At 38.3% G+C, this 22,602-nt stretch overlaps 1 protein-coding gene across 5 annotated transcripts in view; it reads right to left on the reverse strand.

The window, feature by feature from the left end:
• LOC109627207 (glutamate receptor 2-like) overlaps positions 1 to 22,602 on the reverse strand; it is a 60,967-nt gene that overhangs the window by 26,296 nt on the left and 12,069 nt on the right. For all 5 annotated transcript variants that reach the window (XR_011243780.1, XM_069529953.1, XM_069529952.1 and 2 more), the window contains exons 2-14: positions 15,750 to 15,890; positions 10,593 to 10,832; positions 9,380 to 9,501; positions 8,561 to 8,635; positions 6,891 to 6,944; positions 6,425 to 6,583; positions 6,011 to 6,178; positions 5,396 to 5,500; positions 5,198 to 5,305; positions 3,178 to 3,241; positions 2,618 to 2,760; positions 1,146 to 1,361; positions 132 to 286 (exon numbers count right to left, since the gene is read on the reverse strand). Coding sequence is in view for 4 of the 5 variants with exons in the window: in XM_069529953.1 (XP_069386054.1) it covers positions 132 to 286; positions 1,146 to 1,361; positions 2,618 to 2,760; positions 3,178 to 3,241; positions 5,198 to 5,305; positions 5,396 to 5,500; positions 6,011 to 6,178; positions 6,425 to 6,583; positions 6,891 to 6,944; positions 8,561 to 8,635; positions 9,380 to 9,501; positions 10,593 to 10,832; positions 15,750 to 15,890 (1,750 nt within the window). In the remaining variant the exon portion in view is untranslated. The remainder of the gene's footprint in view (positions 1 to 131; positions 287 to 1,145; positions 1,362 to 2,617; positions 2,761 to 3,177; positions 3,242 to 5,197; positions 5,306 to 5,395; positions 5,501 to 6,010; positions 6,179 to 6,424; positions 6,584 to 6,890; positions 6,945 to 8,560; positions 8,636 to 9,379; positions 9,502 to 10,592; positions 10,833 to 15,749; positions 15,891 to 22,602) is intronic.

Genomic DNA, 22,602 nt, shown 5'->3' on the forward strand with positions numbered 1-22,602 from the left:
CCAAAGTTCTCTTATAGAGCAGTCCAACTCTAACAATTTCAGAAAAAAGCACCTCTGACAGAAGCAAACCATGTTTATGAGAAAAGATCAGAAACTCATTGATTCATACTGAAGGAATGTACCATACCAACCTTGGTGAGATGTCACAACCTTGCCGCATGAAAGCCCCCAAAGAGAACCAAAGGGAGTTAAAGATCCCAAACTCATTGGTGGATTCAGTTGTTAATGGCAATGCTCCGTCCTCTGGCTCCTCTAGTGTCCACTCGTAGGGGCTGAATCTGGATACCTACAAGATAATATTAGTGTTTAAAGCTTTGATTTTCCCTGTTGCACTTTACTTAGATGAAAACATGCTCTGTAACTTTGGTAGTGAGGTGTCATACAGAAGAATAAACACTAGATGTGTTGACAAAAGTTAAATGCACAGACAGCATGAAAGGTTTATTCAGTCTCACTACATAGAAAAATAGTGCTGCTAATAATTGTATGAATGAGTGTGTGAATGGGTGAATGGCAAACAGTACTGTAAAACACTTTGAGTGGTCATCAAGACTAGAAAAGCTCTATATAAAGACAAACCATTTACCATTTACCATTTTACATGACGTCTGACAGACAGGTGTGTATTGGTTTGGTTTGTGAGTCTGCTGTATGTGAACCAGCTTCAGGCCCAGCTGCTGTGGCAGAATACTACAGTTTTTCTGGTTTCATGGGTGAAACTACATCCAGCCACATATCTTTACATTCAAAATATTTGGTATAGATTTAGACAACACAGTTTTTCCATCTCAAATAGTGACGCATGCAGTTGCAGCAAGAATAGATAGAGAAAAGATCTGATATTTAGTGATATTTTAGCTAACTTACTAATGCAGTTTAGTGAGGTAGCAGCCCTGCACAACAATGTAGGAAGTTTCCCTGGCATAATACATACAATACTCATATAGCCTACATTCATCCCACAGCCATCACATACACACAATGCAGTTGTGTCTCTCTATCCACTCAAGTTATAAGCATTACTATCTCATTATTAAAAAATAAAAAACAATGATAGCATGTTGTGTATCACCACATGTGGAACCTCTGACATCCTGTTTGGTGGGAAGAAAACACATTAATACCCACTTAACAGGCTCACTTACCAGAAAGAGTACAACACTAACTCCTATATAGGCAAAGACAATGCACATCCAGATTTCATAGGCCAGTGGGTCCAGAAAGGAGAAGACTCCTGGTTTGGATTTCTGTGGCTTTTTGATCATGATGGAGATCCCCAAAGACATGAAGGGTTTGGAGAAATCTATCACCTCTTCACGAACCAAAGTGATCGTCAGGGGAGCAACAGCAATGTCTGCTTTCTGTTGGAAAGACAAACCCAGAGTGAAACTGTGTGATGGTGCGATCTCTCCAGTCAGCTGTTGGAAAAGATGCAAATAAACACACACAACAAGACCAAAGTAAGTGTAGAACTTATTTTCTATATTTGGTGTGATGCCCCATTGTTCCAGGCTACAGAACCCGCTTAATGTGCCCACAACCTCCACAGAACATCATCGATTCATTTAAAACGTGTGCATAGATGTTTGTTTGTTTTGTGTGAACCGTAGTTGTAATAGATTTAATTTGTTTCAAGCACATCTTGCTTGGACTCCCTCCTTGTAATACTACCAAAGAAAAGATTAGATTTATAATTTTACTATTATTGTGTTTATTGCATACAGTCAAATTTTAAAAGCCAAAAATAACCATGCAATATCATAAAGTGGAAAAAATGTTGACTGCCAAATCTTCATTATGTACATACTGAAAGCTGGACTAGCCAGTGTTGTTAAAAGTATTGACATTTAAATGTTGAATGCCTTTATCTAAATAATTGCAATTTAATTTCATAATTTGAAATTGTGCTGTATAATTTCAATAACTGCTTTTCAAAAATTTAATCTGAGTGATAATTAATTCATTTGAAATTGATTGGAACTAAACTACAATAAAATTGAATGTATGCACATAAAATTGAATGCAGATTTAGGTGGAAGAAGACCCATTCCTACAATGCCTCTGATTGGCTTATCTCTTTCATTATCTGCTAATTGCTAACATTAGCCTAACTATGATGCTAACTAGAACTAGCGACATAAAGCCTCTGATGATATATCAATGTTTGTAGGCCATACAGTAATTCATTTCTTGATATTTCAAAATCTCTGAAGCACTTTTTCAAATCAATACTTTTAATGCTTACAGTCCCACCAGAATGGTACGGAGGTGTATTTTTTTATTATAACACAACTATTTTCTCATTATACAATTATACTTTTCACATTTCATAATATCATGGAATGAATTCCTAGATAATACAGTATATACAGTATATATAAAAATAATAATAATAAAGCTTTATCTCTATGCTTACTTTAGGAACATTACAGAGCTTTGCTAGTCATATTGATATAATGTGAAACTCATTTTTGAATTTAAAAAATGTGCAGACAGTGATGGCTCATTTACACTGTTCAATCTGATTGAATTGTACTTCATGCTTGGGTTGAAACATGGCAAGATTGACTGGATCATAATGTAGTATTACATTTTCTGCACGTGGATTAAGGCTTACCCCATACACCAGCTCTCCAACCATACCATTCCAGATCTTAGTTTCCGCATCTCTTGCACCATATTTGCCATCTCCCACAATCCTTAGCTGGTAGCGTATGCCACAGTGCTTTGCGATCTCTGCAGCAAGGTCAACGCAGTAACCTTACATCAGTCCGTAAAAAAAGATAAGACAAACATACAGAAGCACATCAGCCAACACATCAGCAATGTCAGAAAGACTTCCAGACTACAGTATGGAAGGATAAAAACATTGAATATTACACATAAAAATAATCAGCACATATCCATCCAAGTAAAATTTGATATAATGTGAAATATATAAAATATGATGGTGACAATAAATTAGAGTATATTCCAAACACAAACAGTATTTTGGATAGGAAAATGTATAAAAAACATGAAGTGGTTTGGAGGTTGTATAAATGGTATTAGTGCCACTCCTGCATTAAACAGATCTCTCTCTCTCTCTCTCTCTGTGTCTCCCACACACACACACACACACACACACACACTCACACACACCTACATGCACATGCACAGTGCAGTATAAATACATACCTTCATAACGGTCATTGTCTTGAAACAACTCAGCATTTTTCTTCAACATCACGTAGGGGGCTTCCTAGATATACACAAACATACTTCTACTACTTTCATGCATTAAACATAACTCAATTTAACGTAATTATAAGAGACATAAACAATCTGTGTATGAGCTAATAGGTCATGCCCTCTTTTTTGTTGAACTACGCTCTGACTATCACTTTATAGTAATAGTGATATATGTATATATTTTATTTTTAATATAGTTTTTCTAAATTTCCAAAACACTAAACTATAAACTTGATATACAATACGTCTCCTCAGATGGTCATCACCATTATTGACAATAATTCCTCATTTCATTTACCTTCCATTATGCCACAAACTGTTTACTCTAGCTTTATCAATTACTATTTTCTCACTATTTGCCTTCCACTATACTCTCCGTTCCTAAATCCTGAAGGTTAATTTTTGTCAGCATGGCAGTGAAAAGTGTATGACAGAAACCCTATACCAAGGAAAATCTCCTCTCAATGGATGCAGTGTCTGATGATATAGGATCTATTAGATCTATTCTATCTGGATCTGTTCATGTTATCAGCACGGAAAAATGTATTCTCCAGTTGTTCAGCAAGGGAGAGGAGTGCCTGTGATGTAGATGAAGTCCTGTGGTCTGACCCGGCCCACAGTCATAATGCTGAGGCAGAATGAATGATTCACATTGCTTACTGTAAAATCATATAGGTCAGATTATATTTTTTGCTGCAGGTTTTCTAGTTCATGCATATGTTTTCATGTGAAGGAATGTTCAGATATCCAACAATAAACATTTTTTAGTACTTTTTCATTTGCACCACATCTAGAGTGCAGTCTTTTGCGTTTATGTAGTGTGTAATTCAATTCAAGAACTTTATTGTCATTTCTAACCAAACAGCAAAATTGTTCAGTGTAGAATGAAATAGCGTTCTCCAGGGCAGTGCAATTTAGTAGCTGAAAAAAAAAATATTGCTAAGTAGTGTTTATGCATTTAATGACTTAGGCTCAATCCCATTTCACCCCTCTCTCTACCCCGTAGACCTACCCCTCAGTTTTGCACATTCGTGTGTAGTGTGTCCCAATATTTGTTGGGATGGATTGGCAGGGTCAAGTGTTTGGGCTATAAAGCCCTAGAAACAGACATTTTTCAGACCCACACTTCAAACCGAGGGCTGTGAAAATGACTAATATTGCCTTGCGAATTACGAGCACAAATTAAGTATTTTCTCCATAATAAAAATTAAAAAATTATGATTGTATTATCTTAGTTACCAGTACACCTGCCAGTTTCTCAGTAGCTATTATGCTAGTGTCACATCGTTATTGCTGATTTATGCACGATGCACTTAATTTAACCAGCATATAGCAGTGAGGTTACTGAACTTAACTATTCATTTAATAACAAAGCATTCTGGCAGGGTTTTATACAGACCACTGCTAGTAGCATGAAGCACTGTGCTTTTGATTTGACCATGAAATAATGCAGATGAATGGCAAATGTAATTTTCCTAAACCATTATTGCCACAGTATGGAGGGAAAGCAGGAAAAACATGTCCTGAGCATTTACCTTATAATTTGATTCACCTGCATTAGCATAGATCAGTCATTCCCTAAGAATGGACTTTTGAGACAGCACTCTGTTTTGAACTGTTATTGGATTTCCATTGCATATGCCCATGTTCATATACAATTATTCTGGCTATGAAATAAATAAAATGTATGGAAATAGTTGATTCTAGTCTATTCTGTATGGATCATATATGATTAAAGGTGCGAGTTAGCCACGCACATTTTTCAGTGTGTAGAATTTAATTACATCTAAAAGGTGAAGCTGCATGTTGCAGCTGAATACTCCTCATCAATAGATGACATCTCATATTAAACATATGGGCAGTGTCAGGGGTCATCCAATCATGACTGTTTATTCTTAAAATCCACCCAGCAGCCTGAGTAACTTTGCTTATTTTCACTCCAAGTGTTGAATTAATTGATAAATACCAGTATAGTTGTAACAATGACAGTCTTGTTTTCCATCCCCATGGTATCATTGGGGTAAAGGTCTGATTTTGTCACCACCATCTTATCCACCTCATTCCAGTAGCCAATCTAGAAACACACACACACAAAGGTTATATATCTTCCACATAGCCACATGCTGCCATGGTAATACTGATGGCAAATTGATTTTCGAGTTACCTTTACTGGCCCGTTGTTCTTTAGCTCCATTACTGTTACTGAGTAGTTGATTCTCTTCCCATACTGGTCAAATTGAATGTTCCCTGTCAACCCATCCACTCGCACCTATACACACAAATACATATAACACACACACACACAAATACATATAACACATACACAAATACATTTAACACACACACACACAAATTCATGTTTTTATTCATGAGTTTTAATCAATGGTGGAAAATGCTTATCTAGGCACATTTATTAGCTTAAATAATAATAAAGAAGTCGTAGAAGCAGACTAGTACCTAAAGTAAATCTGAAAACGAAAATTGTTTTGGCAGGTGTTTTTTTGTCTTGAAAGCATTGTCAATTAACATGACCCTCATTTACAAGAAACATGTAAATGCCCCCCAACTCCCTCTCTATTATACTGTCTTCATGTTACATAGTAGAGTATGGCCTTTCATCATCAGGGCTTTCTAACAGTAGACAAACTCAGGAGTTGTAAATGCTTTCTCTCTTTTCAGCTTCTTCACCCATATAATCCTGCACACAGGCTAACCACTAACTGTTTTAAGCTTTTATAAAACTAGGTCAGTCTATCTTTGTCTGCTGATCCATGGTTACCTGTTTTAGGGCACGCTCAATCTCCACCCCTTGTGCCCAGGGCACTGCGGGATTGGCCAGACAGTCCCCATTGTTGCCACGACGACTCATGTCTATTCTCTGCTTATGGAGGAAGCGAAACGCCTCAGTCATCACATGGACAGCATCAAATGTAAGGGCTGAGGTATACTGAAAGATAGACACACATTGGCAATGTTAAATGTGAATCAAGATAACAATTTTTTTTTTACACAAATGGTCTTATTTTTATAGGGTTAGATTAACGATGAATATTTGAGTTTTGTTAGATGGAAAAACTCAATGTTAGCAGTGCTTCACGCTAATCTGATCCTTAGCTCAAGGTGATTCTCCTACATATATTCCTGTTTCTGGAGCAATTTTTACTACATACGTGTTGAATAATCCCAATCTTACTCTGATGCGTGTATCAGCTCCAGGATATTCCTTCTCTTCCAGAGCCTCCCATCGTTGGTCAAACTTTGCCACAACAGGATCATCAAAATCTACTATCTGAAACCCAGACACATTCGCTCCACCATACTGGATTTTAGAGAGGTCACCATCTACAAAACCCTGCAACAAGAACAACAGAAAATCATTTCAATTGAAGAATTCTGACTTTTTCCTACATTTGCTGCTATTAACAATAAAAGAACATCCTTAGTCTTGATATTTGTGATCCTGGCCTGGTAATACATGGTACCAGATCAAGACCATATTATGTCGTACTCCCACTTCTGCCGCCAGCCAATTGCTCAAGAACAGTTAAACACCTGATCCAGCAAGGTGCCTTTTAACAATAACTGGCTTTTAACCATAGTTTCATATCAGCCATAAGAAGTGTGTGGATAGACTGAGCTAGAAAAAGCCAGTAACTCACAAGGTTGGCGATGATGTAGTGATATCCCTTTACGTGTCTGCCTATGGTGATAACCTGATGGGAAAAGAGTACAGGGTATGTCATAACATCCAGCAACAACAATGACAACAAAATTCAAATGCACAGCTGTGTTTTTAAGTCTGTTGTTGCTTTCTTGTGAAAACCATGGTTTACCTACATTTACAATTACATGCATCAAAAGGCTCAGGCAGTATTCATGCCTTGACTCAGTGTTTATGGTACACATTTAACCAGGTGAGAAACTGATATAAAGCAAATATTTTACATGAGCTAAGAAAACGTCACATTTTGTTGCACCCATGTTTTGTTAAATTATGAATTCTTGGTATCTTTAAATCCTCGTCACTGGCATAATTGTTACTTGTGTAACCAGTGCAATGCACCAGGACCCAAAGGGTGTTGGGGACCCACCCACGGTCCACATGGGCCTCATGGATGAGCCCACACTGGCCAGTCATAGATTGAGATCGTTTCCATTTTCCGATAAAGATGGCTACATATATTCTTGACCAGGTCAAATGCACAGCTCATATAATCTTATGTCATATAATAAATATATATTAAAGTCTGTAAGAGTAGAACAGGAGGTAGAACCTTCAGCTACTTGGCTCCTCTCCAGTGGAACCAGCTCTCACTCTGGGTTCAGGAGGCAGACACCATCTCTACATTAAACTTAAAACGTTCCTTTTTGATAAAGACTATAGTTAGGGCTGGAACAGGTGCAATGAGCACACACACAACTGATTTAACTAGGTCACTAACTTTGTATTTTTTTCTCTCCAATAGATCTGACACTATTTAACAACAACTATATGTGTGTACATAAAATACATCTAACAATATCATTCTTGTTATTTTCATTATAACAACTACAGTTACACAATTGTTCTCTACCCCCACTCTCTGTCCTCTCCCTTGTTTTCCACCCACCTCTCTTCCATTCTTCTCATCCCAACCAGTGGAGGCCGATGGCCGCCCACATTGGGTCTGGTTCTGCTAGAGGTCTCTTCCAGTTTAAATGAAGCTTTTTCTCTTCACAGTCACCCAAGTGCCTTTAGAATTTTATCGGGATAATGGGTTTCGCCTGCTCCCTACTTGGTTTACCTGTTTTGAACACTCTTTGGTTTTGGTATTTCACACCTCATTGTAAGCCATGTCCTTTCTTTAATATAACCATTAGAAATTATGTACTGGGCATCTATATTTGGCCTCCTCCCTTGAGTCTGTTTGCAGCAGTTGTCCCACAATTGGAGTATATATGTTCAAGCACGGGAACTGTGATAGCTCGAAGATTGGATCTCTACTCCTTCAAAACAACCAATTGAGATGAACCAGGCCTAAAATTTAGACACTTCATGGATATGTCCTTGGTGAGGTCAATCTGGCCCTTTCAGGCTAAGAGTATATCCCAGGACACATTCAAAATATCCAGTATATATTATATATCCTTTATAGCACAAGAAAATTGTGTGAAGAGCGTGATGATGCAACTGAATAAATTTGTGTTCTTCTGTTTCTCTCACTATCTCTGACCTGGACATTCAAATGTACTGGAAATTACTCGATAAATTAATGGATTGAAGGATTTCAGAAACAGATACTGAGACTCATTCTTGAAGTAGTAGCAGTGTGAGAAGACTGGAATTGACCTGTTCCATGATGTCTTTGACTTTGTCTTGTTCACAGTCCAGGATGATGCGTCGCTCTTTACGGATCTCAAGGTCCTAAAAAACAAATTTAAAAATGCATTTCACAGTGTTCAACACCAAAGTCCCTATTATTGTGTAGGTCTGCAGTATGAATCATATTTCTGCAAACACAAAGAGGTGTTTTCCTGAAGTGCAGCAAGGTTCCAGGCTGGTATTTAAGTGCCTGCTTGTAGGATGAGAGCATTTCATCCAGCTGCATGCTGTAGTTTAATTACCATTCTCTGGTTCTTGTAATTTAAAGTCATTTTGTGGATAGTTTAAGTGTAAAAAAATTTCCCCGACAGCTAGCACCAAATTCTTTAAAAAAAACAACTCAATTCATGAGATATTCTCAATGCAACAAAAGCTGTTGTTTCACACAAGGAGGACCTTATGTGCTGAAGGTAGAACTAGTGTATGCACTCTAATCTGGGGACAATATTTACATTCACATTAAAAAACACACATTCTTTTATCATTTATTGTATTTAACATTGTTAGTTTCCACAGCATTGCTGCCTTTATCACTGCACCGTTGAACTAGAACAGGCAACTACGCCACATAACGTCAGCCACTCTGGCGGGATTACATAACAGGGAAGCTCCACACTATCTCCTGTGGAAACGATACTACTGAGCTTCAGATATCACAGTCAGAACTGAATCTTTGAATGTGGCACGTTTTGACAGTGGTGTCTGTTTTTGTGCATCTTCCTAATCTCTAACAATAGAGTGAGAGCCAACATGGTTCAGTGCTTTGTATGAGCAGAAAAACTGTACCTGAAACAGGGAGCGGTAGGCTTCGTCTTTCCTTTCATCTTTTAGGTTTCCGACATTTATTGCTGTAACAACCCATTTTTTCTCGGCTGCTGTGTCCAGTATAACCTGTAGAGTAGAAAGACCTATACAACCAATGGACATGGTTAGTAAAATCAATTCTTGTTGCTGGTTTGTACATGGGTAAAACCTAGCATTACAGGTAAATTTGAAATGCAATCCTTTTAATATCACTGATATTTTTTCAGTGCTTGCCAGGTAAGGTGAAGCTCCACAGCATTTTAACAGACCTGAGTACAATTTTGAATCTGCTTATCGAGTCTGAATCCACTTATATCCCTAATCAAATGTATCAATATTGTTTATCATGTTTATAGATTCTGCTAAAGGTTTTAGCAACTTCTCTGATAACCATAAGTCTACAGTTGAGATGTGTACTTTTTGTGATCTGTGAATATGTAGACAAATCTCTATCTCTCTATCTCAAGTTTCAGAAAAGTAGTCATTATGAGCTACAAATTAGGTACTTCAAGTTTAAAAAACCTGAATTGATAGAGTAAAAATGCCTGATTTCTGATGTAGTCAGATTTATTTATTATTTATATTTATTATGAATTCAATTATGTTGTCCAGCAACCCAAAATAAAATAAAAGACATTAGAATACATGTTTTGCTTCCAGTAAATAAAATCCAACTAATATTTATTTCTATGCATATATATTTTGGTCAGTTTTCCAATTCAAGCAAAGGTCAGAAATATAGGTGCACTCCAAAATCATGAATGGAAAAACACTTCATTCTACGGCCGACTGGTCCGTATAGCCACTGAGACACAGAGACAATTCTTTGCAGTTCTCTACAAAAGAATCACAGAAAGATGATATGATGTAAAAACCCACCATGTGTCACAATGTCAAATAAACAAATATCAATATATTTTTCTATACGGTAAATTTTAAGGACATGACAATTAAAATGCTTTAAACTAGATCAAGGCACTTTATCGCTTGATTATTTGAAAATGATGAAAGCTACTATGACATAACATTGTTTTTCTGCCAGAAATTGTGAAGTCAGTCATTTCCTCTTTGAACTAAAATCGTGTGAGTTTGAAGAACTATATTAGAAATCCTTTAAAAGTTCACAATTATGCAGCAGCTTCCCCAAAATCACATGCAATGTACAGTACGTGATGACTCATGAGATCCTCATTACCTCTGTCACTGTCGTATAGATAGGCAAATTTCTCCCATTTGTAGTACTCCACTAATGAAACCAGTGGACCCTTGATGTCTGGCCTCATCTGGAGAACAAACTGATTCATTCCTTCTGCTGGGAAAGATGGTGTGATGAAGGAGACATGGAGTGTCTCACAGAAGGATGTGATGGTGTTTACAGACTTCTTGTCGTAGAAGCCAAATATGGCATACACACCCCGAGAGAACTGGGAACAAACTGGGAGAAAGACAGAGAGAAACCTTTAATAACACTTTAAACAGAGACAGACAATCAGAGCATAAAGCAGGACAAAGGGAGGCTTTATGTAACAGAAGAAGAATGTCCCTGCAATCAGCACCTCGCAGTAACACTGAACTACTCTTAAACCTTAAGATCTCGAATAACATTTAAGGCTTCTTTGAAACTGATCATCACACAGATTATATTATTACGATGATAATCCATACTTGGATTAAAAACTTTTGTTAACAGTTCAGTTGTGTGTATAAATATAGAGAAGAGAGATGGCATTAGTGGAGATGATGTGTTCAACCATTTAACTAATTTCTGGCAGAAAGAAGGGCAGTCTTGTGAGCTTGTCCAGTCACTTAGAGACATAGACAAAACTTGCTTCCAAGCAGACGGATCGCAGGCTTTGTGCCATGACATATAGTTAGATTTCAAGCTGCATTTCAGGCAATGACGGAAGCTAGTAAAACCAACCAGCTTGTACTAAGTGTTTTATTGCAGAACCAGGCCTGTGTTGATAGCGTCTGACACAAAACCTTTTTTCAAACTTTCTACAAAGTCTTTCATCTTTTAACAATTAGATTTGCTACTCTAACATTTTCACATTATTATCACATATGTTACTTTTGTTGTATTGTGGATGTGTGCTGTTTTACTTAGAGGGTAGACATAGAAGTCGTTTGTGCCTTTGTGGCTGCTATATTTAGCTGTCCTACTTCAGTGACCTTGTTCTTCACTCTAGAAAGTCCAATTTCATATCTCTGGGTAAATTGCTGCATTCATGTGCATCATATCCTGCAATGATGACTGACATCTCCTTAATTAAAGCCCCGTAACATTACATCACTTTAAGGACTGGTAACTTCATACATTTTATTACATCAAAAAGACAAAGGAGATGATATTGGACCCCAGAGAGGTGACAAGTCCATGACCATAATCAGTGAAGATGTTATCGAGCAGGTGAGCACTTTTAAATATCTGGGCATACAGCTGGACTCTAATCTGAAATGGAGTGCCCATGTAGACTTTTGGTGTGGGAAGTTAGCTTCCTATGAAGACTGTTTGGTGTCAGCACCTACGTCATGTCCATATTTTACTGTGCTAGAAAGCATAATTAGATACGGAATGGGAGCATGGTGCTGCACTCTTACAGTCCTAAAATCAAAAATTGAGAATATGGTTAAAACGGCAATGAAGGTGATGGGCAAAAAGGACTAACCTTCCCTTCAGACCATCTACGAAGGTTCTATGGTCAGACTTGCACAAAGGGTTCTTAATGACCAGTCACATACTGTTTTCTGAATTTGACCAGTTACCTTCAGGCAGATGTTTCATAGGCTGTAAGTGTAAGATCAACCACCTCAAGCTCTCATTCAACCCAACGTCTATCACACTACTATAAGGAAACATATTGCTTCAGCTATGCATCTCAATGACCTTTGCATTTTGTCTGGCACATTTTACAATCTGGCTTTTGGGTTTTAATGTCAGTTTTAGTTTTTTATCTTTTATGTGTTATATCCTTTTAGTGTTTTATCATTTTAAGTGTTTAAGGGGAGGTGCAAAATTCCACTCACTTTTATTCTGTGTTATTATTCTGGGTCTTACACAAAATGTCCCTGTGTACTGTAATGGAAAATTATACCACTATACTATATATTATCTCTGCTCATGTATATCATTTCTGCTTGTGTAACTGCCAAAATGACCTTTGATGACCTGCCTCACAGCAGATCCACTAGGTATCTGTCTCTGAAAGATCTGGGACGTCAGAGCCACAAATCTGAGCTCACTGTGCTAGCCTCCTCCACAAGGACCTTGAAAAAGGCCCTTGTTCTGTGTCTTATCTCCTGGGAAGAAGTTATCTCTCAAACATTTACACACATCACCTCTCACGACACACACAAACACACACCCATCTGCTTTTCACACACACATTACCTCTTCACCAAATCTGTATATAAGAACACGCCTGCAAGTGTTTTCTTTGTCTTTCACATCTTTACATGACTGCATGCTGTGAGATCTGTCTGACCTATCTTGCAAGGAATAAAGTATACAAAGAGCATTATTCTCAGATCTCTTTATTTAAGAAGCCTATCTTTCATCAATTCTCTGTCCTGTCTTCACCAGAACAACCTTCTTGATCCTCAAGGCAGGCCAATCAACTGAGACTGCTCTCCTTGCTGTCTCTGAGCAACTTTACACTATTAGAGCAGCCTCTCTCCTCTCTGTGGTCATCTTTCTGGACCTTCCTGCTGCATTTGAAAAGGTGAACCACCAGATCCTTATTTCCTCCCTTTAGGATCTGGGTGTCTGCACTCTCCCTGCTCACATCCTACCTCAGAGATGTGATGGATCCCCTTCTCTTTTCTCTGTACACCAGCTCTCTCAGCTTACTATTACCATTGACAACTTTGTGGTAGCCCCCACCCAGACTGCTAGGAACCTGGGTGTGATACTTGACAGCTAACTCTCCCTTACCAGTGACATTGCTGCAACAACCCAATATTGTAAATACATGCTGCACAACATCAGGAGAATACCTCGCCTTCTCACTCAGAAGGTGGCACAGGTTCTAGTGCTGGGTCTGGTCATCTCACGCCTAGACTACTGCAACTCCCTCCTGGCTGGTCTGTCTGCTAGGGCCATCTGACCTCTGCAGCTCATCCAGAATGCAGCAGCTCAATTGGTCTTGAACCTACCTAAGTTCTCTCACACTACATTGACAAGACACTAGTACTTGCGTACCATGCTGTGAACGGATTGGGCCCAGCTTACATCCAGGACAGACACCCCAGTCCGCCCACTCCACTCTGCATCTGCCAATATGCCAAAAATAGGCTTGCTGCTCCCTCAATGTGAGGGACAGCTAGCCACTCGACAGTTAGCCAACGAATTCACAACTGTTTGCTGTCCTGGCTCCCAAATGGCAGAACATGCTCCTCATTGACATCAGGAAAGCAAAAGGTCTACACATTTTCCACTGCAGACACATCATCATAAAAAAAATTAAGTTAAGTTGCACTTATATGTTGCACTTACATTTAGCACTTTGTTGTTTTACTTTTTTGAAGCTAATGTAATTACTTGATTCTTGATGTTCTGGGTTTGTACCCTCATTGTTGAATGTACTTATTGGAAGTCCCTTTGGATAAAAGTTACAGCGAAATGATATGTAATGTAATCTCATGTCTCCATAGAATCCTTTTTCTAATTTATTGTTTTAGCTCCATGGAATCCTCTAAGAATGGTGATTTCATGTATCAAAGGAACGGTTAGCCTTTCAGCATAAATTTCCATTGTGATCTACCGATACGAAGTGAAGAAGCTTTGTAGGACTGAAAACCCTGAAGTTACCCGCATAACTTCCCATCCATCTTCGTTATACAGGCCTCTGTCTCCTGCTCACCACTTATTTAGAGTTGTAGCTTCCACCGCCACAACACTGTCATCCTCTCATCCACAATTTCTGATTGTCTCTGATAGTGGCAGTTGTATTCAATCTCTTGTCTTTCGACTTCCTCGTGGCTGTGAATTGGTTCACAGCACCCCTGGCTGTTGTGGTCTGGAGGGTGAATTACTCAGGAAAAGTTGTGTCATCCTCAGCATGAAACAACAGTGGAAAGATTCTGCCAAAAGTCAAATATATCTGTGTGTCTGTCTCCCCTTCGGTCTGTGTGTATGTGTGTGTGCGCGTGTGTGTGTGTTGAATACAGGAGTGGACTCAGATGTGCAGGATTCAGATCACCAGCTGCCAGTCTTCACCATCATCCTTCTTAGCTACAAATACCTGGTTCCTCCCTTAACACTCTGCCAGATCATAGACTCTGTTCTCAGAGTGTTCTAAATCAGGAATCCAGCCACCACTTTGAACTCTCCTATTCACTACACTGCTTTGGATCAGACCTAAGCTCTGCCTTGTCCTCACCATCAAGCCCTCTTGATCTCCTCTGCTCTGGATGCTCCCTCACATCAGAACCCCTCCTGCACCCACCTCTGACACAGTTCCATCTTTCCACCTGACATTTGCAAGTTTCAAGAAAGACTGTTTAACTATACTATCCTATCTCAGTCTCCAGTTAGGGCTGGTTGGAGAACGCAAAAGCAGAACACAAACACTTTCTACTAAAGCAGGTCCAGAACAAGTGTGTAGATAGCAGACAAAGGGGGCTCAGTGTTATCACAATGCACTGCACTTATATAGCAGAGCTTTAAGCCTCAGGCCACCATTACATCATGCTCTGATGAAAATAGAGTATTCTGCATGCATGAGTCCTCGTTTCATTTATTTCAAATCTTTGTTGCACAGTTACTGAATCTCAAGTATAAAATAACGCTACAGTGTCTTGTTATTTTTAACAGGGACACTGGGCTCATATTCTTCTGAGAATTTATAAATTAAATAAAAAAACATAGCAGATTGAAACAATACAGCAAACACATTAGTCTCTACACCACAAATGCTAATAATTAACATTTTTAACATCTTTAAAGGTACAGTGTGTAGAATGTTGTGATATCTAGTGCTGAAATTACATGTTGCAGCTGAACACCCCTCACCTCACTCTCCCCTTCCGAACATGATAAAGAACCTGTGGTAGCCTTTAATTGTCATAAAAACTCAAAAGGTGTTTAGTTTCTTCAGTCTGGACTAATGTAAAAAACATGGCGGCCTTTGTAGAGAGGGTCCCCTGGATGTAAATATAAAGTATTTAAATATAAAGGGCCTTTTCTGGGGTAAAGAAAACTACAATTCATACAATTTAGATGAAACTAAACGAGTGAAAACATCATGAGGATTATTCTACAATTCTGCCAATAGTGACCTTTCACCTAAATCTTACACACTGGACCTTTAATTTATTAAACTGTTTAGAATAAGAGAAGAGCAATACTTACAGCAATTAGTGACAGCAAAGCTGTTGGCCACCTCCAAGTTATCTATATGTGGAGTCAGTCTGAAGTCTGCCATCCCAAACTGAACCATGCCAACTCGGAATGCACTATACTCCTGATCTGCACCTCTGGGGAATAAACCACCTGAGACAGACAAACACACACACACAGGACAATGTTAACACAGACAGGAAAACAAGAAAAACATGAAGAGAAGGATCTGAATATATATTGGATTCTGAAATACACATTACAATGATCACAGTATGAGGTGTATTTGAGTATGTTGTATTTGTTTTTTAACTCTACTGCTGCACTAAATAAACGGCTGTTTCTCAAAATGTAACAACCTTGTTCAGTATCATTACTGCAGTACCATCAGGGGGCAGTAGAGATCGTTTTGACTTTAATTCAACACCCAGGGGGTTATTGTTGTGTGCTCCAATAACCACCAGGTGGCATCTGATGTGATTAAAGGTGCGTTCATTGACATAAACATCTGTTCTGTTTTGTGTATACACCACATCAAATTTAACAAAATGGTTATCCTTATAGAAACCGTTATGATTGGAATGTGTTGAGCAGACAGGTGCCTTAAATGCTGGCTGGGAGAAACTCCCAGAGGGATACTAATCACTGCAGCGCCTAACTGATCAAGGCTGAGATGTCAGACTGAAACATGTCCTCAATGAAAGATACATACGAGTACCTGAAGAACTCTCAGACTGTGAGAAGCAAGATTCTCTGGTCTCAAGAAACCAAGATTGTTCAGACATCATGTCCTGAGAAAACCACCTCTAAATAGAGTCCTGATTGTTCTAAATGCCTTCCTTTTAAAATCATGGAGGAAACTGACTCTTGTAAACTTTAAATGATCCTTAACACAGTCCTTTGTCCAAGCTCTGCAGGCAGCTCTTGACACCTTATGTCTTTATTTTTGCTCTGGTGTGTCTTTCAGGATCTGAATATGTATGTCAATGTCAGTATTGACTTAAAGCTTCAGTGTGTAGAATTTAGTGACATCTAGAGGTGAAGTTTCATACTGCAGCTGAATACTCCTCATTTCACCCTCCCCTTCCAAACATGAAAGATAATCTGTGGTAAACTTCAGTTGTCATAGGGAAAAATCCAAATATTTTATTTTGTCCAGTTTGCACGACAGTAAAAAACATGGCGGCCTCCACAGAGAGAACCTCCATCCATGTAAATATAAAGTTTTAGATATAAAGAGCTCATTCTATGATGAAGAAAACCACAATGCATACAATTTAGATGAAACACACCAGTGAAAACAACAATAGGATTATTTTATATTACATTTCTGCCAAAAATTCCTTTCACCTAAATCTTACACACTGGACCTTTAATATTCTTTGCAAAAAAAAAAAAAGATTCTTCATATGTAGACTAATGAGGAAACAACCAAAGTGATGTACGTAACTAAATGGCTTTGCTTTCCCTCAGTATGTTTGAAAAGACTTGTGTTTGTGTATATAAAGACCAATAAGCATCACTCTTTCTTTTAAAACATCAAATAAATATAAATAATCCGCGCTGGTTTTTGAAGTGAGGTCATGCATCATCATCTGCTAGAGCAACAACACTGAAGCTCCATTAGTGTTGTATAGAAACTGAACTGATCTCAACAACAGCTTGTGGAATCCACAAGGATTTGTTCCTCCGTGCTGCTATTATTATCTAACTAACTTGGATCAAACCTTTGTTCTGTTTCTCACCTCACCACAAATGCATAAACTTGTTTTGTGTTTACAGTTGCACATTCCCTGGCATTTTCCAGCATGTGTTACACAATTTGCAGCAGTCTTAATGCATGTATGTGCATTCTTTTAGCGTCTTTAAACGCACCAGCAGCAGTTGGATCTCTCTATAGGCTTCTTGCCACAGTGACAATGGAGCACCTCAGAGCACAGGAGCCAAAACATGTCTCTGCCATTCATAGCTCACTTCCAAGCCACTTTATTTTTGCAAGAAATCGTTTAAATCCTCACATGTGGTTGGTTGCATGTTGCACATAATATTTTGATCACCAAAATGTGTCTCATTTAGGCTTTTGTGGTCAGCTGATTTTCTATTGTGCATCTTTATAAAGTTAAAATCAAACACACTTCACAGGCTTCCTCCGGAAGCACAAAATCCAGGATAGCAAATCTTGTTTAGTTGTGCTTAAATTCCTGAAGATTCAAATGCAAAAATAAATCTATTACGTGGGATTTTGAAGTCTGATGTTGTGTTGGGTTCATTGTTTTGGTTGAAATAGTGAGCAGAAGGATAATGAAAATCAACAATCCAACAATTGGGACAAGGACACAGAAATTGTTCATGTGTGAAAGACAAACTGTGGAGAATATCTGGACCCTATTCCCCAGAGATCCTCCACAGGACACGTCTGAAAACGGCTTTCAAGATTATTAAATGTCAGTAGTAAAAATAGGTCATGGAACAGCTTAAACATCATGAGAGCAGGCTCAATGTATAGAATGATGTAAGAGGGTTACAAAGTTTGTTATTTGGTCATAAAGCTGGTTCATAAAATACAGCTATGTTTCCAGCAAAGACTCCAATAAAAACCTATAGGGGTGCTGTCATCCCCTCAGCTGTCTCACATCCTGTGTCTGTGCCGCTCCCTCATTATTTCTGCCATGCATCAAAGCTGTATCCTCTCTGTGTAACAGTGTCTAATGAAAACTTAACTACCTTCCAATACACACATTTTAGAGAGGGTTTCTCCTTTATGTCAGCGTCTGCAACAAACATCCAACAATGATTTAGTAATATTTGGTATAAAGAGTCTGCTGTCCTCCCACCTCAATATGTCCATGGTTCTGATCCTGATCAGAGCATGGAATAAGCTCAACATTGAACTTCAGATAAATAAATAGATCTCGTAAATAGGCTGTTTTGAATCCAACTGCGTCTCACTCCATCTAAACATTCAACATTATTATCAGAAAAACAGACACATTCATGCTGTGAGGAGAAGCTGTGCTCTCCCTACATGTCCTCTGATTGCACCATCAGTCAATTGGCATGTGTAGAAACTAGAATACATAGTAAATACATGAGTAGATACAAAACAAATCATTTCAGAGTGCTTTACATGGACAAAGAATTTTTTTAAACAATCTACAGTAGAGTTTGGTTACATGTTTTACATATGTCATTCATTGGTAAGCTGGAAAAAATAATGTTTGAAAGTCTTAATAAAATGAACTGAGAGTCAAAGCCGAACTCAAACATGTTTCACACATGGGGAGAAACTAAAAGCTGCTTCACTTTGCGTGGTTCTGACTCTGGCAACACTTCATAATGTACAAGTAAATCAGGTCCAAGAACCCTTTAGTGATAATGCTTTTAAGACAAGTAAGATGATTTCAGAATCTTTTTCAAAAGAGGCCAGTGCAATTATTGAAGTTCAGGTGTAATGTTCTCCACTTTTATTTGTGTTAGTGAGGACTCGCTGTCTGGTTGTTTTTTGTCTCTTTTTCTAAAACCTGTGACGACACTGTTACAAGAATTTCCCCTGCTGAAGATTTTCCGTCTCCTGTTCAGACATCCTTTAATCTGTGTTTTCAAGGTTGGATGATATTTTGGTGTTGAAATTGTTTAGCATCATGGATTCGGGCTGAGTATTGAATTTTAATCTGTTTTTAATCTGGGGCCAAAAATAATTGTTCCTTTCTTTCCCTTATCTCGTACCATATCCATCATGAAATGAGATGTAAGTGAAGCAGCTCAGCAGCTGAAACTGATTGATTTGCATCATGACTTTGCAGTGAACAGTCTAGATAGCAGGATACACTGCTTAAGAAAAAAGATAACAATCAATCCTTCCAGTGGGAGAAGGTAGGTGGGGTTGTGGGAGGAAAACAGGGTGTTACAGGTCAGACAGCAAACTAAAATTAAGTTGGATAATCACAAGCTGAACAAGGTTTGACAAAACAGAGTCTGCACAGAACTGAACCTGTACAAACATTTATTTTGATAGTAAGCCAGTAATATATTATATAGTATATTTTCCAAGTAAATTTGCATTACTTGCCATCTTGGCCCAAAAGAAATAGAAATCATATGGCTATCAGTTCCCTATATATTCCTATTTTCCATCATGATCCATGAATGGGAAAGTGGGAGTAGGTTTCTGAAAAAGATTCCTGGATCCGCCCCCGATCAGGTTCTGCACCAAAATTTTTAGGGAACTTCCTTGACTCTCACTACATCATTCTGCCTTGCTTACAAACATACAGACCAACCATCTGACAAATGAGGTGAGGAACAGTGCTTGAAAACACATTGCTTGGAAACTGAACTACTTTGTTATGTACGAGAATTATGGCAACTTAATTACCTGCAGAAACAAAGGTGATACTTTGTGGAAAATTCAGAGCTCTTCTTCTTTTAAAGAAAAGTAATTGATGCAACAACTCTGCTCCTTTAAGTCTGTCAGACTGTGGTACACTGTCACAGGCCTCCAGGGTTCTCTCGGCATGCACTGCTGCCTGGCTGCATCCACAGTCCCACTTCATCCCAGCAGCAGCATCTGGAGCCTGAGTGGAGCTACCTCACTGTGACAGATCATCCAGTGAAAACACTACTTCACCCAAAAAAAATTCTGTCTTTTTCAACTATTTTTTTGTATTTTTTTCAGTTAGATTTTAGAACTGGTCAAGCCATTTCTAGTGAATGAAATGTGATCACTGAGCATACCAACATGTGTTTACAATTCATTTTCTTAGAGTATTATCAAGCACACACTGACGGGAGAAGAACAAAGGCTTTATCGATTAAATAAAAAATAAATTATAACTCAGCTCAGCTGCAGTAGTTGAGGTGAACTGGCAGAATGAGGTCATAGTTCTACACACAACTGATTGACCGTGAGCAGTGAGAGTGGGGTTGTATGAAGACACGATGGCTGCTTGCACTGACCCGCATGCGGGACTGTCAAGTCTCAACACACTCGCTGAGCTTCTGCCAACAGAAACAAGGCCACCATAAATAATGGTGATTAACTTAGGCTGGATGTCACGTGGGCTCCTGCTCCTCTGCTACTATCAATATTTTCTGTGTTAAGTGTAGGCAAATTACTGCGGTGAGTACGGGCCCTGTTTCACTTCCAAAAAGATCCTCCCACCATTATTAATATATTTACTGGACACTCCACTGGACTAAGAGAAAACCCTCCCTGGCTCAATATCTGTAAATAATATGATCATATTTAGTGGGTACAATCTGGGTCTCCATGAATCGCTAAAAATTGTTCATAGAAAGTTATCTTCATACAACCACCAACAAATACAAATTGGAAAATACTAAATTTACAGCAAACATGGAGGGCAATGAATGATGACATCATGGTGGACATCACAGTGGATGTCTGTTTGAGTCTGGGTCAGTTAGTGTAACCAGTTGGAGATTCAAACATGCAGTGTGCTGGGCTTTCCACTTGCTCTCATAAAAATACCTTTTTAAGTTTATGACAGGAAGAGGGACTGATTTGTGGGCAGAAGAATTTGTTTAATACGGGAGTAGGTTTCACCACAACAGCACATGCATACAGCCAAGCATACAGTATATGACACACATGTACAGGCTGACTGCATACACTGATGCTCAAACTGGAACACCTGAGGCTATGTAAACAAAAAAATTAAAGCAATGCAGTTCACCACACACTCTGAGCTTTACTTTGCAGCTAGAACAGCGGTTAGTGGTTAGTTAGCAAGTCAAATTAAATTTAGAAATCACTGCTGTCTTTTTTTATTTGCATTTTCCATACCGTCCCAACTTTTTCTGTGTTGGGGTTGTACAATACAAATCTAAAAGCTCATCTAAATCTTAACCATCCTGCTTAAATAAGCTGGTAACACACATTCTGGGCCATTCAAGATATTTTTTGTTAACATATATAAACACATATTTATTATTAAATTGTGTGTGGTTTATTTTATTTGTTTCATTTATTCTGTATATTTAATTATCTTTAATTCTGATTCAAATGTTGTAAAGAATTAAGTTTATTGCTCTTTTAAAGTGTGTACTTTCATGATTATGCTATAATATTATGATATCAGTATTATAATGGTTACTAAATAATATCATTTGTCACAATAATATTTCTAACAATGCACCATGTGATTGCATTTAAAGCTTTAGTTCTCTGAGATTCTTTCAAATCAAAGCAAATTGGTATTGTACAATGAAATGCCACCAAGGCAATGAGACTCAACAATGAGTCAGTTATGTTCAGTCTACTTCAGTGAACTACTATATAGTGGGCTGAAACCGCTAAAATTATGTTTTTATTATTTTGTTTATGTTTATTATGTTCATGTTCAATGAACTGCAGTTTATGTGATGTATTGGGCAGCTGTGGCTGAGGGGTAGAGCAGTTGTCCTCCAACCAGAAGGTCAGCAGTTCAATCCCAATCTTCAGCATGCTGAAGTGTCCTTGGGCAAGATGCTGAACCCTGAATTGCCCTCATAGGAGAAAAAAAAAGTGCTGCTAATAGATGCACTGTATGAATGTGTGTGTGAATGGACACCAGAGTGGTCAGGTCACCCTACACTCTTGTAACAGCCACATTCATTAAACATTATTTTCTTTAAGGCATATTTGAAATGATCTGTGATGTAACAATCATATTTCAACACAGTTAATGTCCTAGTGCATCAGATATGTAGAGCCTACTTGGCTAACACTGCTGTTAGCAGTGGACAGTAGGCTTCTTGATGTTTTACAAGCATCTGGTTCAAAAGCAGAGTAGCCAACATTCCTGCATTCAGCGCTAAAGCATCACAGCAGCACAGAACCTTAATTCCCATCCTCCCCCTCTGT

This window comes from Paralichthys olivaceus, chromosome 8, assembly GCF_024713975.1.
Source record: "Paralichthys olivaceus isolate ysfri-2021 chromosome 8, ASM2471397v2, whole genome shotgun sequence".
Taxonomy (NCBI): Eukaryota; Metazoa; Chordata; class Actinopteri; order Pleuronectiformes; family Paralichthyidae; genus Paralichthys; species Paralichthys olivaceus.